General features: G+C 35.0%; 1 protein-coding gene across 1 annotated transcript in view; it reads right to left on the bottom strand.

Annotated features, from left to right (window-relative positions):
- Window positions 1-21,462, bottom strand: part of ATP8A1 (ATPase phospholipid transporting 8A1) — a 113,997-nt gene extending 92,535 nt beyond the window's left edge. The window contains exons 1-9 of the mRNA XM_026077534.1: window positions 21,434-21,462; window positions 19,166-19,280; window positions 17,701-17,800; window positions 15,111-15,209; window positions 13,463-13,508; window positions 9,448-9,488; window positions 5,742-5,815; window positions 3,758-3,827; window positions 2,936-3,063 (exon numbers count right to left, since the gene is read on the bottom strand). Of these exons, the coding sequence (XP_025933319.1) occupies window positions 2,936-3,063; window positions 3,758-3,827; window positions 5,742-5,815; window positions 9,448-9,488; window positions 13,463-13,508; window positions 15,111-15,209; window positions 17,701-17,800; window positions 19,166-19,280; window positions 21,434-21,446 (686 nt within the window). The 5' untranslated portion in view covers window positions 21,447-21,462. The remainder of the gene's footprint in view (window positions 1-2,935; window positions 3,064-3,757; window positions 3,828-5,741; window positions 5,816-9,447; window positions 9,489-13,462; window positions 13,509-15,110; window positions 15,210-17,700; window positions 17,801-19,165; window positions 19,281-21,433) is intronic.
- Between the last annotated feature and the right edge of the window lie 479 nt (window positions 21,463-21,941).

Here is a 21,941-nt window from a genome sequence, read left to right as displayed (position 1 = left end):
AGAGAGGGGGGAGGAGAGAGGGGGGAGGAGAGAGGGGGGAGGAGAGAGGGGGGAGGAGAGAGGGGGGAGGAGAGAGGGGGGAGGAGAGAGGGGTCCAAAACTCACACACAACTACATATTTGAACTGCTGTTTTAGAAGTGCTAAATCTCTCTCAAGATGATGCTGTTTCTCTACATGAGGCTGAAAGTGAAGATGTGATGATCCTTTATGTCCAGACAGTGTAATTCAGTTTTCAGCTGGAACTTATTAAGGAGTGGTATGTCCTGTGTCTTTCATCTGTTTCTACAGACTGTTTCTGCAGTTTTATTGTTTACACTGGAAAGTAATTTTCACATCTACCCCAGCGTTTAATTCTGAAAATACTAAAAGCTTTTTATTCCAAATAGGAAAGAATAAACTTTGTCTTTATTGCTTGCAACTCTTCCTAAAGCCATTTGTTTTGTATGTATTAGTAGCCACTATTTAATTGAATTTCTCACTTGACAGAAATGCACAGGAAACTTATCCATAAAAAGATTTTATTTTAATAATTTTCATTGTCTGGCATCTTTTGACTTAAACTGCAGCCTAGCTGAACATTTAAAAGCTAGAGACCTCCCTAACAGCCTCATGGGGATGATAAATTCACTAACCAAAAACAAACATGAAAGAATGTATATTCTTTCATTTCATATCATATCACCTTGAATTCTTCACTTCCCTGGAATTAAGGCATCTTAAAATCATTACACAAAGCATCTGTGGTTCTAGTGAAGCAAACCTTTCCCACCAAGGCTGCAAGAACTGTTTAAGAAGCTTTCACTTCTTCACTTATTATATAAACTCTGCCTATTATGGTTAAGGAAAGGTCCAACCCTTTCAGCATACTTTCCTGCTAGGGCTGTCACTGCTATATTAAGAGCTCTTAATTTCTGAGACACCTTTGAAAGCTTACAAATCAAAGTGTTTGTCTTATCTAGCATACTTCACTCTTATCCAAAACGTTTGTCAAAGAAAGCCTTCAGGAAAATGTTTATTTTAGGTCTGGATAGCCAGTATCTAACCTTGTTTTTAATTTGCTCACCCCTTTTTCCTCTGGGCCTCTTTTCTAACAATTATTTCAAATTTACTGAGACACTTCTCTCCTTTCTCTAGCTAATTGTCTTCATTGTGCAAAAACCAAGTGACATGCTTCTATATGTTCATGAGCATTGTGCAGCACTGAAAGAGCTGCACACCTTGCAGAGAGGAGTTAACACCCTCAGAAGTTGAGGAAAGGGTGAAAACTTTTTTGGGGCTCTTCTAGTTCATGGATATAGCTAACAGGCAAAATAACTGTACTGGAGTTCTATTTCTTGAATACTGAGTACCCAAAAGAGTGAAGAGAACCTTTGTTTCTTTCATTTGCTCTCCCATGAAGGGAAAAAGAAGGAGACAGAAAAAGCCTGTCAGGATACAACATTTATGAACCATAGTAGTCTGGCATTCCAATCAGTTATTTAAAATGAAAGAAAAAAGAAGAGGAAGAAACATTTTCATTATTCTGCTGTTGCTCTTGCAAAAATGTTAAGATGATAGTGGATAAAGTGGAAATCATAACTGCTGGAAGGAAGGTCTTAAATATCTGGATAAATATTAGTTAGATGAATTTACACTGCCTCTAATATGTGCAAAAAGAGAACTCATCCCTGATTTCTCAGGTTGGAAATAAGGTCAGGATCCAAAAAGAGTTACTCACCTGCAATTCTTTTTCACTGAAGGTAAATATTATATTAGAGCCACACTTTTGGAACTATCCTACTGCACAAGAACTATATTCTAAGTATTTCATAGCTGAATTTCTCAAATGGTAAATTGCTTGACCAGCAGATGGCGTGCTCCTACACATTCGTGAGGCATAATAGCCAGTAGCACACTTGATGTTCCTTTTTAACCAAATTTTAATATTAAATAACTCAATTAAAAATATGTTTTAATTTAAAGTATGTTTTTCCCCCTAGACAGGGAAGAAGGATGGATGTGTGGATCTATTATAACTATTACCTTCAGAGAAGAATTACAGGTAAGTGTTTTTCTCTTCTGAACAAGTACAGTGGAATTATAATAGATCCACACTCTTGCGACTGAAAACTCCCGGAATGCATCTGTAAGAAATCAGTAAATAAAAAATGGAATATAAAAAAGGTATGTTTTAATTAGTTTTATATCTATCTATCTATMTATATCTCAGTCTAGAAACACAAACATGAGTAATATTCTATATGGAGAAATAAATGCCTACCAAATTCAAAAAATCCTGTAAAAAGTCAGTCTTTGGGAATGAAGAATTCAACAATTCTGGATATAGTAATGAATTTTATACTTCTAATACACCACATTAGGTTTGACCCCACAGAAGACTCTGAGTATCAGTGTCAGGTAAACTCTTAAGTATTTTAAGAATTTTAAAAACAGTTTTAAAAGCATGAATATTATAATTGCACTTAAGTTATCTATTTTTACAGAAATATATTTCCAGGAAATTAAGGTATTAAATGTATTTTAGATGTAGCTTGAGTACAACTGAACTCAACATTCTTATATCAAATTAGAAGAATTTGAGGTATACAGTAGTGGACTTGCTTCCACTCCAGACTTAAAAACACCCCAGAAACTTTTTATATTCAGCTTCTACAATAGAGACTTAACAGACAAAGAATGAGATGCAGAAAAAGTGAGTTACTAGCTACAAATCCGAAAACACTACTAGAATTTGATAACTACTCCCTTGTATTAATAATAGCTATTGGTTTCTGAAGGTCATCTAGTATACGAAGTCAAGTTGTAGGCATAAGAAGTTAGATTTTACCTTTCTAGTCTTAAAAGCATAAAGACTTTAGTATTCATATTTTAGTTTGAGTAGTTTAACAACATACATAGGATTCTATTGAGATCTTTTTCCTCAGATTTACATACCCATGCCCATCCAGTCTGATGTTTCCAACAAAGTCATAGAGATGTCGATTTGGGCTCTCACATTCAATTCTGCCTGAAAGTCTCATCAAGCTTTCAATGTCCTTTATATCTGATGTCAGTGGCAAACCCTGTAAACAAAATTTGTTTGGCATGACATTACAAACCACTCTCCAATATTTAAATACATATTGTATTTTAACTTTGATAATGCAAGCCCAGCAAACCAATATCTAAAGCAAGAACTTCCATCTTCACTGGAGCTGAATGGGACAACTACATCCTGCCATCACGTTGCTGGCCACTACAGACAGTGAAAAGTCACCTTGATATCTTGAAATATCTTGATGGAAGCAGGGTCATAATCCCCAACGCTCAATCACATAACTCAGCAAGTGTTCCCCTGCATACAGACAGCATATTCAGTTAAAAGCTGTCATCTGCACCTTCTCTGCCTGTCCCTCAAGGGCACTTCTGGCACTATCAGATTCTTTCTGCAGCTTCTCTCCTCTAAAACCAAAGTCAATACCCAAACTACAAACCTCTTCCCCTATTCTATCAAAGAAAAACAAAGTGCAAGGCATGCCTTAGGAGCCAGTATCTGTTCCTTTTGCTTGAATATATACTGAAAACATAACAACTCTAAGATACCAATAATCCACAGTTTTTTATTCAAATTCTTAATATGTCACAGTTTTCTAAAATTCCTGTTAATTTCCTAACATGTTTCCATACTTTTCTTAGCAAGCTATATACATGCATTTTAAATAAGCAGTGATAGACTAAAAATAATTTTAGCAGTATACTCAAAAATGAAATTCCTACCTGTCGAATTTTTAAATTTGTTTCACCGTCTAAGTTTGATGTTTCAATGTAGCACATAGCTTGTGGTTCACTATAAAAAAAAAATTTTCCTTAATTTTAAGTTATACTGCCAAAATGCACAAACTTCTTGTACTCTTCTAATACATACTTATGCATTCAGTTTGTTTTTTCTTATCAAATCTTCAGAATTAGAATACTTTATAGACAAATCTGTAAAATTACCAACAGTACTTTACATTTCCAGAAAGCAGTTTGCCAAAACTTGTCTTCTTAGATCAAACACTGCTAAAAATCTTGCATATAGTCAAAGTTTTCTAAGTTTTTGTATGAGATTTACATGTAGGAACAAATGTACTTTCAGCAGTAGTTTAGATATGAAAGTTTTCTTGTAAAGGGTTTTATTACAAAAAAAACCCAACAATTATATTATGGATACCATAATATAGGTTTCAAAATATCTGTTCTTTTAATGCTATTTTTAAGAAGCTTTTTAAAAATAAATTAAGATTTTTAAGTTTATGCATAACACTACTGCACGAATAGTTTATTCTTTTGACATATACTGATAAGTGGCTTATCCTTTCCATTTAATTTTTTCAACACTATTTATTGATGTATAACATTTAGCAGCAATTTTGTATTTTGTAAAATATTCTTATATTTCTTGTATTATACCCTTTATAGAGATATTAGGAAAATGGAGATACAGAAAGACCAAATGACTTGTCTGCAAGTGGATGGTAAACAAGAATAGATCTAACAGGTCAGGATTTCTGAACTATTCCACTCAGCTGCCATTTTCTGGACATAAGGACAGAGCATCTAATACTTATATCTATAGTAGAAACAAGTTTTGATCCCATAAAGAAGCAGAAGAGTCCTGAAAAAAACCTGTAAGAACTAAAAGAAGAAATATTTACTCTATATGGTGCTTTAAAAATTCTAATATTTTCCTTCTTTTCTAGCATGAAAATCCAATATTAAAGGATTTTTTTTTTGTTGTTATCTTAATGCAATAGTGGCTGTTAATAAACGACTTAGAATATTTGCAGGATAAAGTTAAAACTGTGTAGGTTATTCTAATATATTTTTGTAAAGCACAGGCATTAAAATGTGATAGATCATTATCACAAATTCCTTTCAGGCTAGTATTTTCTCCTTGGCAAACTTTTCTAAAAATGTAAATAGTTGCTGTTTAGATTGTTTGGATGAAGTCACCTATATACAACATTATTCCAATTCTAGTATTTTTTATTAGTTAACTAAAAAAAACAAACTACTTTTGTGAAGCACTTTTAAGAAAGATTAAAGACTAAGGCAGCAAAGACATTTCAAGTGAGACACATGCTTAATTATAATTACTTTAGCAGATAGCAGTGACCTCCAAAATAAATAAATTACATTTAGATCAAGGCAGGCCCATTGATTTGTTAGGGAAAAAACAAAGTGCAGTAACAATGCAGACAATAGCATAAAGCTGACATGTCTAAGTAACATGCATTCTGTCACCATACACAAGAACAGCGCTGCTTTTGCCATTGCATGCAGCAGAGACTGTGCAACATCCAAGTTTGTGCAGAGGGTCCTCTACCACTCCTATCAACATTATGCTATATTCTTTACTGAAAATAATTTGTTATGAACATATATATTCCTCTTAATTTGCTTTAAGGAATTAAATATATGGTTATCCTAGTGCTTTACTGTGTGTTTAATGAGAACTTGTCTGATAAAATTCAATGGCAACAACGTAAAAAGAGAAAGAGGGACTGAAACAAGTTTTCATTTCTTGGAGTGTTATCATGCATTTACACTGTAATGATCTATGTATTTATCAACTGAACCTTTTCTAATTTTATAAAAGGTGTGGGTTTTGTTTAAGGAAGATGAACAGCAAGCAAAGATTATGAAAGCAGCAATGTTTTTTGTACTTGGTATATGAGGACCCACGTACACATGTCCTGTGCAACTAGTTTATTCTAACCTTGACGACAGACTGATGAGATCAGCTGGGAGATGTTCCCCATTGGTCACTTTCACTACTTCCCCTACTGCCACCTACACATCCCAGTTTAAAAATGATTAGAACAGAAAAATAAGTGACGGGAAAAAATAAAACAAATGGACAAAGACAAAAAGACAGAGTTTGAAATTATTATACAAACAATACATTGTTAATTAAAATGTTTGAGGACAATTTTTTCAAAATCTATTTTAATCAGGTCAGAAAGAAAAGAGCTAAAATATTCTCATTTTTACTCAAATGAATTGTTTGACTTTACAGCACCAATTCTAAGCTGCAGAAAACATTGATATTGAACACTAAGAATAAAACATTATCAYGCTTATTTCTCAACTGAAAATTTTTCTAGCCACTGCACACATTAAAAAAGAAGCGAAAAAAAATCACAACAACAAAAGATTTTCCATGAACTTTCCTGAAAAGTTAGGTGACAAGAACTCTTAGAGGTAGACATGCTGAAAATGATTTTGGATCTTCAGTTTCAATTCTGTAAGTTTCAGTTTACACTGAACTGGAAAGAACAAAACGAATTAAGCCTTGGAGGTCTGAGTCCTTCCACCGCAAGAGATTAGTTTCCTAAAATAATTAAGATCCCCTTATTCCCCAGAAACTTCTATTGCTGGCAAAAAGAACCAGATTATATCAGTTAGAAAAAAAAAAATCAGGCCGACAGACTCTCATTACTGTTGAAGCCTAAAATGTAATTGGCCATCAATAAACACCTAGAAACCAGAACTGATGACATGGTCTTCTTGGTGAATATGTGACCATATGAAGATGAGACTTTGAGAAGGAGAGTACATGTTAGTAAGCAGATAGAGGTGATGCAGAAGCAGAAGGTTCTCTCCTGGAAGAAAGGTTACAACAGGTCTTCAGTAATACCGCTGAGGAAGAAGTTTTAGCTGTAAGAATTTCAGAACTGGGCCCAGAGAAGCAATCAGGAATCAATGAGTCATCTTGGCAAGCTGGATCCTAGAAGAAAGTCTGACAGGAGAATTCAAGGTGAATGATAATCATCGTTGGGACACAATGTTCTGACAAAGGGGAAATAAAAAAGTGAGCTGAAACAAAGAAGAAAACAGTCCTGACAAGTCCAGTAGCAGCTAAATCTTATTGCAAAATACCAAGATACAGTGTTTGATTATTGGGGGAGGGGAGCCGAGGGAGGAGGCGCAGAAAGCAGGCTTTACAAGCAGTTTCTATTTTTGAGCGTATACAAATACGACAGGAGAACACTGTAACACAAGTGTCCTCCCAAATCAAAAAGGGCATAACAGTGAAGAAATCTAGGTAAAGACTAGGCTCTCTAACTTCAGGAGTTTTTTTAGGAGGAGTATAATGAAACTGTTCTGAGATGATGTAAACTGGTTAGCCTACACTAATTAATACAAGACATGAGGGTTAGCTCATGATGGTTGGCATGCAAGAAGCTATTATCAGGCCAACAGAACAAGTGTTCTTGCCACCTGGTGTATTGTCCACGAAGATATTGGTGGAGAAGCACCAATAGAAATTAAAAATGCTTCTCAGAGCAGAGAAGTAAAAGGTTTATAGAAGATACCTAATGAGAAAACATCCGAAGTTATGATAAACATTAGCATTGAACAAATAAAGACCATGGGAGAATTTACAGAATTAGCCGGCAACTATTTTAAACTTGATAACAACTTGTTAGAAATACTGTAGAAATAACTACACTAAATTTTGAGCTATAATGGAAGATGGAATAAATCATGTACTAGTGTTCACCAGAATCTGTCACAGACACACATAAGATCCTAACCTTATTAATTGTATGTATTAGCAGATTCATTAATGTCAATGGGACCATAGAATGTTTATACCTAATCCATAATTATATGCATTTCAGTAATGTTTCCACTTTTATCACAAAACAGATGTATGTAATTTCAAAGTAAAATATCTAACAATAAAGTGAAATACAACTGATCTTTTTAAAATAATCCTAAGTAAAAAAATCTTAGACAACTCTGTCTATTGACCTGATCAAATAGATGTTGAAAAATGTGCATCTTCCACATAAGAAGATGTGGATTTCTTAAATAAAACTGTCCAAGGAAATGATGATAAACAACCTCTGATTGTCCATGTAAGAGAGTCACAGCATTAGATTATATAAATTAAGTCTTGCTTTCAGTATATGAAATTATTCAAAGTATATGTTACAGAGTAAATTGAATGTTCAGTTCATAAAGACACTGCTAATTTGATGGTTTATATCTTACATTAACATTTTTTTCCTGATTCAACTATCAAAACTGGCGACTATATCTGTTAAAATTCATTTCTGTTGCCTGTAATATATCACATTTTGATTTGTTTTAAAGATTCAATTTGTTATGTACCTATCAAAAAGCCAACCTGGTTAAATATAGCAGCTGAGATCCAATGTTTAGGCAGAGATTCAGACTTTTTTATTATATCCAACACCAAAGTAACATACTAAGTTTTTCTTAGGAGTAAACAAAACGCCAGTATAACTTTAAAATTGTAATTGACACAATTTACAAAACATTGCCTGAAATTATAAGTGCCCAAATTAACAAAAAAATACACTTGAGAGAAGCAGCATTTTTGTTTATACCTTATTTCCTTGGAGCAATCACAAAATAAATAAATAAATAAATAAATGCAGGGTAGAGAAACCAGCCTCTACACTATAAGCATCAGTGGGCATCTCTACCTTGATGAGAGCAGTACAGTGTCAGCAGGTATATACTCTTTGCCTTTTATTATAACTATATCTCCAACATCTACCTGAAAGAAAACTGGGAATTGGTTAATGGTCTCAAACAAATTACACTATCCCTTTGTTTTAAGCAGAGTAAATATTCAAATCGCTGAATTTGCTAAAAAGACTGATAGAAACTTAAACACTTTTAAAGCAGCCTATAGGCATTAGTACTCAAAGGTCACTGCAGTTCTTCAGAAACTTATCCTTTAACCTGTCCTACACATTTCTTTACTTTTGCTAGTTATTGGAATAAATATTTTACTGGTAGAGTGAAGCTGAGTTAAAGAAGAAACTCATCTCCCTAAGATCACAGTTCTGTTGCTTCACACTATAGTCCTCATTTTGGTTTTCCCAAACTTATAAACCTAATTCCATTGAATCTTGCCTCCAAATCATTGTGGGACAAATTTTATTCAAGCTTTCAGGTATGGAAACCAAAAAAACTAAGGGACTAGATGGACTGTATAAATCAACTTTCTAGGTATAAATGTTAACAGTCTTTAAAGTTCTCATGCTTTAAGCCAAACAAATCTGCAAATACACAAAGTAACTACTTCCCAGAAAGAAGTTTCTTGCTTACTACTACAAATAGTTCTAAGTAACAGCAAAATCTTGCCATATGTGAATAACCTTAAGTCAATCATATTATTCAGGTGATTTTTCACTGAACTTAAAACCCACCATTTAATGGCAGTTTTGCCTCACTCATGCCACCAGAACTGACTTGACTTAAAAGTACATTTTAAGAGACAAGTATTTAAGAGACAATTATTAACAAACATGAAAAATAAAATACAACAAATTATGCAATTCCCATGATACCAGTTCATTCTTACTAATGATGATTATTTGGAGAAATAAAGCAAATATGAAAATTGTATTATGCTCTAAAAATCCCCAGAAAACACACACCTTTTCCCAGTGGACAATCTCCCATGCACCATTCCGTAGTACTGAAAAAAAAAAAAGAAAGGAAAATTCTCCAGTTGTACAAATAAATAACATACAGGTATATGTTAAAGTCATTAATAAAAGCTGTACTGACATAGCACATTCACACAGCACTTTACAGCATGCCGTGTTTCCATAAATTCTGGTAAAGCACCTCAATTATATAATATGTATTTTGTATGACAGTTTTTGTACTGTAGAAACTTATTACAAAAGTGAATCATGACATTTTACAAGATATGAGTATCAATTAAATCTGATGTGCATTGTATCATATCAGGAGAGATGTCTTCTAAAAAAAATTAGTAATCAGAATAAAAAGTTCCAAAGTAAAAAAAAAAAGTTAGGAAATTATTGGGGGGGGGGGGAGGGAAATCAATTCAAGAATATACATTTGCTCAGTTAAATACTGACAAGAGGATCATGTCCTAAAAAAGGTTTCTACAAAGTTACCAGTAGGCTTAGGATTCAGGTGTTCTTACTTTTATTGGCATGCCATGGAACTTCAGGATAAATTCAGTCATCTGGAGACATCACCTCCATAAGCATATCATCAGTCCCCCAAATCAACCCGTGCCATTCAGTATAAGATTTAGTATAGGATTTCCCTGACATTGTAATGAATATTTGCAGGTATACTCCACTACCCTAGTTTTAAGTACAGCTACTACAATACAAAAAACAAAGTCCTGTTTGCCAGTTAATTGCCAGGATTATGTTCTTGGAGAATGATAAATATGAAATCTTTATTAACACCACTTACAAAGGTATTGAGGATTGATGTGAAAAATAAAATGAAAAGCAAATGTACTGACATTTATCAATATTCAGATAGCTTCAGGAGATTGCTCTCCTTCACTGTGGCTCCCAGCTTTCAAACTGTCAGGATGCTTATCCAAGTACCTAATCAGAATCCAATTATTATGAAAGCATGTGCTTATTTCACAGAAGTGGATCAAAGTCTGAGAATACATATCGCCTTTATATGGAAATCGCCCTTGCGATTCTGCCTGGATTGACCCCACTTCTTGCATACCTCAAGGATTTCTCTGAACCAGCAATTAATGTGGTTAACAATTCTTTAGGAAAAGGTTAAAAAATATCTCAGCCCTTTCTCCCAAATGTATTAGTGCCGATATGCTTAGGAACAGTAAACGGAGCAGCCTCCCTTTCAGACAGTAAGCAAGATATTTTCATGACTGTCTCACCAATCAGTCTATCAACATACAAAATCTATTTTGACAAACCATTCCCTTTCACTGGGAAAATTATGGATCCACAGTGTGAGGACTGGTAGCAATATTGTCCCAAGTAACTCAAGAGACTCGATAACTGCCACCAACTACTTGTTTCCATTCCCTTAACAGCATAACTATGACAGTGGAGTTTTGTGGGTCCAAAATGTAAATAAGCTGCCAGAGGTGTCCAGGAGCTTCTTAAAAAGTGCAGCCAGAAGTGCAGCTTTGCATTGCCACTGCCAAGGGGAGTTCCTGTTCTGCCCCCACCCCATGCAAAGGTGCATGCTCTCATAGCTTAATGTGTGCTGGCACCGGTGCTGGTTAGACTCTTTGATGAGACAGTTTAACCCACTAAATGGTAGGAAACTGTTGGGTTTTTTTGCTGGGTTTGTCTAGTGTAGCTAGTTAAAATGAACTCACAAACACATGAGTCATGGGAATGTATTGTGAGACCTGGAATCGCAGGAGTACTCTACCCTTAGCTTGATCCAATAAGCTTGTTAGCACAATTAACATACACTGGCATTCAATCAAATCTGTTTTCTTAAAAGAAAAAAAGAAGTGGTGTTGCAATTCGCCTTTTATATAACTGTTAGAGAACTCGCCCATAAAAAGTCATAGCCTTAGAAGCCTGGCTTTCAAATCCATATCCCCCATTTTTTCAGCTATATCTCTAACAACTAGATTTCAAAAGCAAGGTTGTGGATAGGCATGGTCCATCTCCCTGACAGAAGTTTTCTTCACCACACTGCAGGAATGCATGCTTCACTGTACCAGAGTGAGTGACTGTGTCTTGGTGTCTAGCTATTTAGCCTGGAGTAACCAAATCATCCCTAATGCAGCTTAGTAAATCAAAATCTTCTGCAAAAGGTATTTATAGTAACAGAAGTTCAGAAAGTTAATTACTTAAGGTTAACTGTATCTTGAATTAAATGATGGTCATTTAAGAACAGGCAAAGGAATGGAAACCCAGATACAGATCYCTGCATGCATATGCCATTTCATTAACGATTTTACATATTTAAAAGATAACCAAAAGTGGGGCTGGATATATAATACATTAAACATATGGCTACTTTTCAGAGCTACAGAACTGCTGAATAGATATAAAAAAAGATAGAGTACCATACTGATTAACTCTAAATAACTGCTTTGACAGCAGTACACTAAGGTCAGTGTTGTGATCATATGAACCACCATTAGCATAAAAAAAACCCCCTTCTTTTTCAGTGTCAGCAATATTTTGTGTATCCTCATTACCATTTCAACCCAAAAATGCTTTTTGTACACCCAGAATTTTAGGAATAGTCACCAAAGAACCTCTTGAGAGGTAACCAAGGAGAGGAGGCTGGAAAGACAGTAAAACAACAGGTTTCTATTTATTTAAAACTTTGTACGCTCCGGATGAAAGTTTGAAAAGGTACTTGAAGATTCACTGTTAATTATAGTTGTTCACAATCTCAAAAGCTAGGAATGCTTGATGAAAGAATTTGACATCTACATTAAGCTTGTCTTTGTTTTTATGTACAGATATGAGATTATCTGTTTCTCCAGTTCTGTTCTCTGGATAATATTCCTAAACATCTCTCCTATCTCTACCTAAAACATCTACCAGAAATGTCCAACGTAGAAAGTATGCTGAGATGCTTTATGGTCTAAGCAACTAGAGACTAGGAAATTTCCAGCGCTTTCAGTCAACATATTCATCAGAATCGGGTGTTTTGTGCCCCTACCTACTCTTCCATATCTCTTATTGAGCTACTAGCTCATTTGTTGCTGAAGTTCATGCTGTTTTACATAAATTTTATAGTAAACTTACAATTCATGTACAATTTATGTAGGCTTTAAAATGTAGAGTTTGAAATAATAAAAATTTCTATTGGCTAGCAGTGTTAGGCAATTCTGATTATATAATATCTTTAGTCAATGAGTGCAATCCTCCCTAAAAAACTTAAGTATATGTTTTGCTTTCTATTAAATAAGCAAGATTCCACATCTAGCTGTAGGATTCTCTTCTGTGAAAAGCATAAAATATGTTAACATCAAAATCAYGGGAAACCCAGTCCTTCTCTGTTAAAATAACAGCACCAGCCCTATCAAGAAAAGCTTACCTTAGAACAGCTAACATGAGAAGTTCAAGAGCAGTGAAGTGGGAATTTAACTTGGACTTTCTGCCTGACAAAGTGTCTTTATCATTATAGGACATATTAGCTAGTATCACCTTCATTACCCACAAACCCACAAATGCTTCCATCCATCTTTAGCCAGAGTTTTGCAGCAGCATGGAGAAAAAGTTCAATTTTATGGCTTTTCCTTCCAATTCCAAAGTGTTCCAAAACTGAATTATTTCAAATTTGCTGGTTAAATAAAAATATGTTTTGTGAACTTACATATTCACAGACTTTTCATCATAACTTGGTCCCACTGAATCCAGAGTTGTGATTAGCTCAGTTAACAGCTACAGTATCACTTGTGTTAAGTGAGTTAATTCTAAAGTTTCTTAGGAACCTTACAGATTTTTTTTAGATTGTATTTTGTTTTGTGATTGCAAAATGACTTCAAATTGTCATTTAAAATGTTTAGGTTCCAAATTCTGAAGTAATTTGCATGAGCAGTTTCCAGCTCAATTACCTGTGAACTCAGCATCTCARTTATGTTACTACCATTTGCAAAAAAAGAACCAAACCAAAAACAACCCTCTTCAAACTGCAGTTAAGAGGCTTTTAAAAAATTCCTACCTTGAGTTTGTTTCTTGTTCACTGCATTATCAGCTTTATGTCTTTTCTGAATTAAAAATGCACAGTGGTTAATGACGCCTGTTAACACAAAAAAGCTTTCACATTTAAGATAAACATTACATTTATTACTCCCTCCCACTCATGAATTCAGTAAACTGATTTAAAAACATTTTAACAGAACTATAAATTACTCGCATAGTCATGATCATCAAGAAAAATCACCTCCAGTTCCAGGTTAACAGTGTAATACTAAAATATCCTCCCATGTGGGCAGTCACTATGTAGACAAGTTCCTTTAGATACAGAAGTGCTGTATTTATGTACCATATTACTATTTATGTATCATAACCTTGCCCTCTACCACAACTGGGATATGATTTAAAAAAAAAAAAAAAATCATGGAATCATTCTTCAAACAGGCATTAGGTTTAAATTACAAATCAGGCAATGATTATTGAGTGAACATATGACTTAACTTCCATGCAAATGCCCTACAGACTTCCGGGGGGGGGGGAGGGGGAAGAGTTTTAAAAAAAAAAAAAAAAAAAAAAACAACCCAGCCCACAACCACAAAGGCAATGGTATCTCTCAGCTTCCACATAGTTGTTAAGAAAACTTTTGATAAAAATCTTTTGATGCAGCTATAAACAGCAGCATTTTCAAGGCACAGTCAAACTCATTTTGGCTACAAAAAGGTTAAGAAAATACTAGTTTAAACAAAATACCTAGGAGTAAGAAATTCATTTCTTCCTGAGCAGGTTTATCCTATGGTCTAGCACTGCTAAGTTTTGCCTCTTCTCCGTGCTTCAAACTGAACAGAGGYTCACTCTGCTGCTGATTTAGCGTAAATACTAGCACTGATTGCACCTTAGATGCTGAGGAGATTCTCATTGCCAAAATGAAGCTCCTTTCATTGCTAGGGAAAACTACTACTTGCTCCACCAGTGAGTAAAGTATTGTGGGTAAAATATGAGACTTGTTTACACACTGGTTTGGCATGATCATAGCATGAGAAACACTAAAAAACTAGAAATTAAAAAAAAAAAATCTATAAAATGTTAAAATTTAGTATAGCATTCAGAGGTTGAAGTTAAATCCAGCTCACAAGTGTTATTAGTGGGAATAAAGGACTCTGCTCAGGAAGGAAGAAAAAAACAACTTGTCTAATCAGATAATTTTTGAAAAGGTTACTTAAAGGAGATTCCACCTGGGATGAATTCAGTAAATTCCAATCTTCTTTTATCAGAGCCCTTGTCTGAGAAAATTGGCAATGCTCTGCACTTGACTGGGCTCTTTGGAGTCAGTAGAACCTACTAGTTTTGGTTCCAAATCACACTTTACCTGCAATATGCTTATACTTCATTAATGACACTGTTTGACTACAATGAGTTACTTAAAAAACAATTACCTTATATAATAAACATTAATCCCTGTTTTACCATGGTGTTATCACTTCTAGATAGAGTAAGCACTTTCAAAGCATAACACCATATTCTAAAGATTTTCATCCTCAGAAGTAGCTTTAGAAGCTTTCAACAACATCCAGAAGCCAAGAATGGTTTCACACATATTTATTCAACAAAATTTCTGCAATATAATCTATCAAAATTTGAAAGTTATTTACAAAATATTTCTATGAAATACTTACAATGTCCTCTATTATCTCCTTGACTGCAGCTACAGCTAAAATAAATAAGAGAGGAACCAATGTTGTGTAACGACCTGTTGGTGATACATCTGGAATTTGCTATTAAAAAGAAAAAGAGAGAGAAAAATTTTGTTTGTATTCCTAGCTAAAAATATATTTTTATTGCAAGAAGCAGAACTTGCACAGGCTGTTGATTATTTCCAAGTGAGGATCATTGTGCTAGAATCAAAAGAAGTTGCTACAATTAACAGAAAGTTACATTTTAAATAGTACTCAGTGAAGTTACTTTCAGAGGTTTTAGTATTTGCAGAAAATTCACCTTCTTTTTCAGTGTTTCAAATCAAATATGTATTTATAAAATACAGGTTTTTTTTCAGTTTACAGATTTGTATCAGAGTAGATACAAGTCAAAGGCATTTTTAGTTCCTCACAGTTTTAATTTATAACAGATATTTTGTACTAGTTGCTAATTGACAAATCTCAAATAGCAACTTTCTGCCAGATTATCAAAAGGAATATGTTTTTGATAAGAAAGTACAGGTACAGGGAGGAGACAGCTACTTGTATGATATACATTGATGCCTCATCATCCATAATTATCTGTATATTGTCTACAGTTTTCAATGGCAATGTTAATTAGTGAGAGAATTGCTGCTTGAACAGATTTATAGTAGGTAATGCAGCCAGTATGACTAAAAGGAGATCTCTGAAGAACAGAGTATACTAATAAGTGTTGCCTCAACCTGTTTAGAACATATCCTCAATTTATCATTAAAAGTTTTGAAAAACAACCAATATTAATTATAACTGTAGACATTTTCTTTTGAATGCACAGTGCAGTGGTGGCAAAAGACAACACTTTTCAAGAAATTTAAGTGGAAACCAGACAGAAATAAGTTGATGTGGGGCAAGCGCCTATGTGTTGGCTACGTGGCAAAGAGACAAGGTACTTGTCCAGCTCTTCTAACCTTACCTTCCTCTCTCCATGTATGCCCAAGTGTCCCCATTTCAATTACACCCTGTTTTCCAGGCAAGACGTGAAAGCAAAGGAGCACCACCCCATACTGCAGTTCCATTACCTTTCCTAGCACTCTGGTCTCACACTGACAGCCTGATAGAGATGGCGTGTAAGTCCACAATTCCTTCATCAYATCCTTCTTCCTACAACACTGCAAACACCCACCTGCTAAGTTCTCACCCAATCATGCCAAGTCTCAGACAGCTTCTGAAACTTCACATTCTGCATCTTCTGGAATGACTTGCACAGTGGCACCAGATTAAGGAAAGCAACAAAAGAAATGCTGCTGCACAATTGGATTAACCTTGAGATGCCAGATAAGTTCAAGAGGCTGCTTCTTTAGAAGCCACAGGTTTCCAGGCAGACAAAGCTAATGAAATGCTGAACTTAAGATTTCTYGTTTTCTACAAAATTAAAAAAAAGTGTAAGCACTCTGTGCAGATGCATCCTAAGAAACTTTTCCAAGCACTCATCCTTTCCAAGCAAAGAAACTTGAATGTCTACAGAGGAATCAACATTCACYTGCTGAAACATCTGAAACGAGGGGAAAAAAAGTACACATGGCAGTGCTTTTATTTTAGTATATATTTTTTTTCTTACATCAATTCCTAACACAATGATCCCCACAACAGACAAATCAACACATTATAAAATATGCATTAAAAGCACATTTTTTGCATAATTGCTATCAAATATTATTAGAATACAGAACTAGCCAAAGGTAATTATCATTGTCCCTTCCCAGAGTTCAATTTTTCATCATCAGCTATAACATTTGTAAAATATTATACAAAAAACACAGTCTGCCTTAACTTTATCAACCAATTACTGCAAAATTAAAATATTCCAGTATATCTGAAAAAAGTTATGTACTTCAAAAAAGTCTCAGTAAGCTGGGTCAGGGATAGTTATTTCACAGAAGACCTTTACAAACTCATACTGAATGAAACCACAGTGATGATACAAGACAGACAGTATGCTTTCTTCCCAATCAGTGCAGCTAACTAGCATCCAAATGTGAAATACCTAGTGTAGTTCAGGAACCCCTTGTTTCTAAAAAAAGAAAACAAAACAGGAAAAAAAAACCCCACAGCTGAAGTTCAATCCTTATCAGCTACAGTCTACAAATAATCACCTCTCCTCAGCAGCAATTCTCTTACCCCTGAAAACATACTATTTCTATGAGTAAAACAGGCTTAAAGTGCAGAAAGTTCAGGTTGTTAGGCAGTACCCTCCATTACGAGAAACAGCAATTACATGCAACATTTTTCTGTGTACAACAGATATTTTTAAACAGGATTTTCCTGTAACAGTCTTTTTTCAAGTGACATTTCAGCTATTCTTAACAGAATTCTTACACAGATTTTTCTGTAAAACAGGTATCCCCAAGGATTAAAAAAAAAAAAGCATTTATTAAAGGTATGTTTACATGATATAGTATTCTGTGAGGCTAACTAGCTCAGAAAGAAAGCTATACCAACTTCAATATCTCTGCTGAAAGACAGCATCACTGTCTGCTGCATAAATGTCCTCAATAGGTCTCAAACACTAGCATTTTATTGTTGATCTTACCTGAAGTAATGCAATAAAAAGAAAAAATGCATTAGCAGCTCTTCTGAACTGGGAATAAAGGAATCTTGGCAGGAATGTGATTATGTTGTACTTCGCAGTGCTGAGACAGAAAAACAAAAACATGAACCCTTATTATAGTACTGGAAACTCTTCAAATATATTCCTTCCCTCTCAGTTATACAAGCTTTCAAATAAACCAGAGCCTTCACTGAGTCCTAATCTAGCTGCCAGATTCATTTTGCCTAAAACAGTAAAGATTTTTACAGACACCACTTTGGACCACAAAAAGGTGGGTATGAATTTGCCTGATTCAATGTGTCCTGAAGATTAAAAACTCTAACAACAGGATCAACTGAATTTAAATGGTGCATTTAAGCAATAATTAAAAATTATAAAATGCTATTAAGATATGGAAAACTGTACCCCTCACTGAAATGAAAGTTTACTTTTCTTCTGACTGATAAAACATTTGATATTAAGTGTAGCTCTGCTAGGCTGGAAGAGCAGAAAACAGTTTAGCCTTACTGCAATAATCTTAGCTAAACCATGCACACAAAACAGACTCCTGGCTCTATGTCAGCATTACATTTGTTTAAGAACAGACTGCTAGCATTTATCATCCTAAAACAATACCAATGTCCAAAACTGACAGGCAGAAGACTGATAAGAATATGTTAACCTCTTTTTTAAGTTAATAACATTTCCTTTAATGTAGCATAAAATGGGCTATTCAAAGAAGGAATTAATATATTGTGTAAAAAGCTTAGCTGCAAAACAAAGAAAAAGACAGTAAGGATAACAGTTGGGTATACAAACAAAAAGTATTATAAAGTATCTCCAGTTCATAGAAAAATGGCTTTATTCTTACTGTCTATAAAATGTCTACATATGTCAAAGATACCTTCATAAAACACACCTAGCTAGAACAGGGATATCTTTGCTATTCACTTATTTTTAATTTTAATAGCTTAACTGAAGGACATTATCAGATCTAAATATACCATACTTATAAGTATTTAGTATATTACTTAAAACTCAGTAGAAAAAAAAATATATAATACTCAGCAACGGCCTAAAGCCCACACTGGAAATTCAAGAATAGCTCCATAAGCAACAACAGCATCCCTGTAGCTGGTTAACTGAAAAAGGTGCAGACTTCCTAAAGCATAAACAATGCCATGCTCAAGCAAAGTACTCTGTACTGCCAGAAATACATTCAAAGATGAACGGAACTTCAACTGAACTGACAGTTGAAGAAAAAATCTGTACTCTACGGGATCTAGGGACATGCTGATGGTGTAGCTGTGAAAATGATGCTTTTCTGGCTGAAGTATGCCCTCTAATTTCTCACCCAGACCTTCCCCACTCTGTTCTTAAAAATTCTCAAGGTAAGGTCTGTAAAAGAAACAGCTCTGCTGTCCTAGTCATTCTGCAGTTAAATACCTATTAACATTGGAGTTAATACCTGACATGATTATTGCAGAATTTGGTTAACTGGGGCTGATTGATGAATATAGTTCTCAATTCCTCTTGATCAGCCAAAGAAGTTTTCTCTGAAACATCATCTGGCTTCTCATAGCCTGTAAAAATACAGCAGGATTTTTAATATAAACAGATACACAGATTTTTTATACAGATTTATAAACAGATACATACACAAGATTCAAAAAATTTCATGACAAGAAAGGAAAAACTCAAGTCACACCTATCGTGAATATTAACCCAATGCATTTCTCACAATAACAAGTATGTTGATTTAAAAACAAAAACAAAAGACCTTCAGCCTTTTAAATCATGTTTGTGATTAGGCTATGTGGATAAAAAGTATGTAGTTCAAGATGCTTTGTAAAGCTACGGTAGTGAATAATAACTGTAAAATCTGCTGAACTCATGAGTACACCTTAACGGCTTGTGCTGCTTCATGGCAATATGAAATGAAATACGGGTATGTTGATGCACTTGGATCCAGAAGTTGAGCATATGACAACAACAACAACAACAACAACAACAACAACAAMAAGAAAGAAGAAAGTTTCTTCCATCTCTCTCTGCTGAATGATCTTCTGCTAATAATTTGCAAACCTCCAGAAACGTACTGAGGTAAATAAATATTTAATATGGAAGACACCAAGAGAAATATGTGAACACTAGCAAAAGCAAAAAGGTCAAGAACATACCAATATTATCAGTAATTCTGGGTAACACGTAACAGAAATGTCGTTATCCCCCAAATAAGCATTATAAACTCAGAATCTGTATATTGTACAGAGCACATTTAATAGATCAGTTCTAAGGTTTGCATGTAAAATTTAGCATTAACTTGTCACTGAATTTAAAGGAAAGTCAAATATTTAAAAGGACACTTGCTTATAGCCTTTATACAATCTGTTCCATATTTTTAAATCTATTTTCCTGTATTATATCTGTCTAATATACAAATAAAACATTCTTTCCCTTTGAGTTTTTTTTTCTTTTAATAGACAGTTAAACACACAAGCACACACTTATAGTAGTGTAACAATTAAGAGTTTGCTAATGTATAAATACACAAGCTAAGTTTCCTACAAAAACTTTGTGAAAATTTAACCATTAATCCCAGTGGTAGAAAAACAGTTCATTAAGATGATGTTTGAACAATGAAATAGAATAAAAAGCATGTGTGTTATATAGCTATTTTGAACTAAAATGACTCAATAACTCTGTTTATATACACAAATTGCCTGTTCTGAAAAATATGCATTAAAAACTTCTTGTTTACAATTAAAACTAAATAAACACAGAAAGTGAATGAAACTACTTATAGTTAGAACAATTATAGTCTTTCTACTTTTCTTCCTGATGAGCTTTTTAGTTGTAAAAAACACTCTGGTTCCCTTACTGCACTCAAATCAGATTTGCTTTTTATGATCAGTGCCAATTGTTTAGTGATCTTCCATGAGAAACTCATGCATGATTAAAGTTCATTAATGGCTGCACCCTTAATCTGCATCTCGCTCCAGTCTCTCTTGTACTGGGGAGCCCAGAAATGGACCCAGCACGCCAGATATCTCTCACAAGCACTGAGTAGAGGGGAAGGATTATATCCCTCGACCTGCTGGCAATGTTCTTCTTCAAGGAGCCCAGGATACCAATGGCCTTCTTTGCAGCAAGGGGGCATTACTGGCTCATGGTCAATTCATTGTCCACCAGGACCCCCAGGGCCTTCTCTGCAAAGTCGCTCTCCAACARGTTGGCCCCCAGCATGTAATGGCACATGGGGTTATTCCTTCCCAGGTGCAGGACTTTGTTGAACTTCATGAAATACCTTTCTGCCCATTTCTCCAGCCTGTTGAGGTCTCTTTGCATGGCAGCACAAACCATCTGACATATTAACCACTCCTCCTGATTTTATATCATCTGCAAACTTCCTGAGGGAGCACTCTGTCCCATCATCCAGGTCATTAATGAAGATGTTAGACAGGATTAGATCCAGTATCAACCCCTAGGGTTGATACTGGGGGTACACAACCTGGGGTACACCATCCATGACTGCCTCCAACTGGACTTTGTGCTGCTAATTATAACCACTTAAAACCAACATTTTAGCCAGTTTTCAATCCACTTCACCGTCCACTTATCTAGCCCATACTTCATCAGTTCTTCTATGAGACTTATGAGAGACAATATCAAAAGCCTTACTTAAGTTAAACTACATTCACTGCTCTCCTCTCATCCACCAAGCCAGTCATCTCACCATAGAGGGCCATCTCCAGTCTTCATGAACCTCCTCCAACTGCCATGACCTTTCAAAGATAATTGAGAGTAGAGTTACAATGACATTGGCCAGCTCCCTCAGCACCTGTGGGTGCACCCCATCAGGTCCCAGAGACTTGTGCATGTTAAGCTTATTTAAATGTTCCCTGACCTGATCCTCCTTTACTGAGGGTACGTCTTCCTTGCTCCAGACTCTTCCACTGGTCTCAGAGGCCTGGGATTCCTGAAGGAAATTATCGTAAAGACTTAGGAAAAGGCACTGAGTACCTTGTCGTTTTTCATGTCCTTTGTTACCCGGTCCTCTGCCCTTTCAGCAGTGGATCCATATTTTCCCTAGCCTTTCATTTGCTGCTGATGTATCTGTAGAAGCCCCTCCTGTTGTCCTTCAAGTCCCTCAACATATTTGACTCCAGATGGCTTTTGGCTTTCCTAATCCCATTCCTGCACGCTTAGCCAGTGCTTCTATATTCCTCCTAGGTCACCTGTCC

The sequence above is a fragment of the Apteryx rowi genome, unplaced genomic scaffold (genome assembly GCF_003343035.1).
Source record: "Apteryx rowi isolate R43461 unplaced genomic scaffold, aptRow1 scaffold_457, whole genome shotgun sequence".
Classification (NCBI taxonomy): domain Eukaryota; kingdom Metazoa; phylum Chordata; class Aves; order Apterygiformes; family Apterygidae; genus Apteryx; species Apteryx rowi.
Note: the sequence above shows the minus strand (reverse complement) of the source record. Positions and strands in the feature narration are given on the sequence as shown.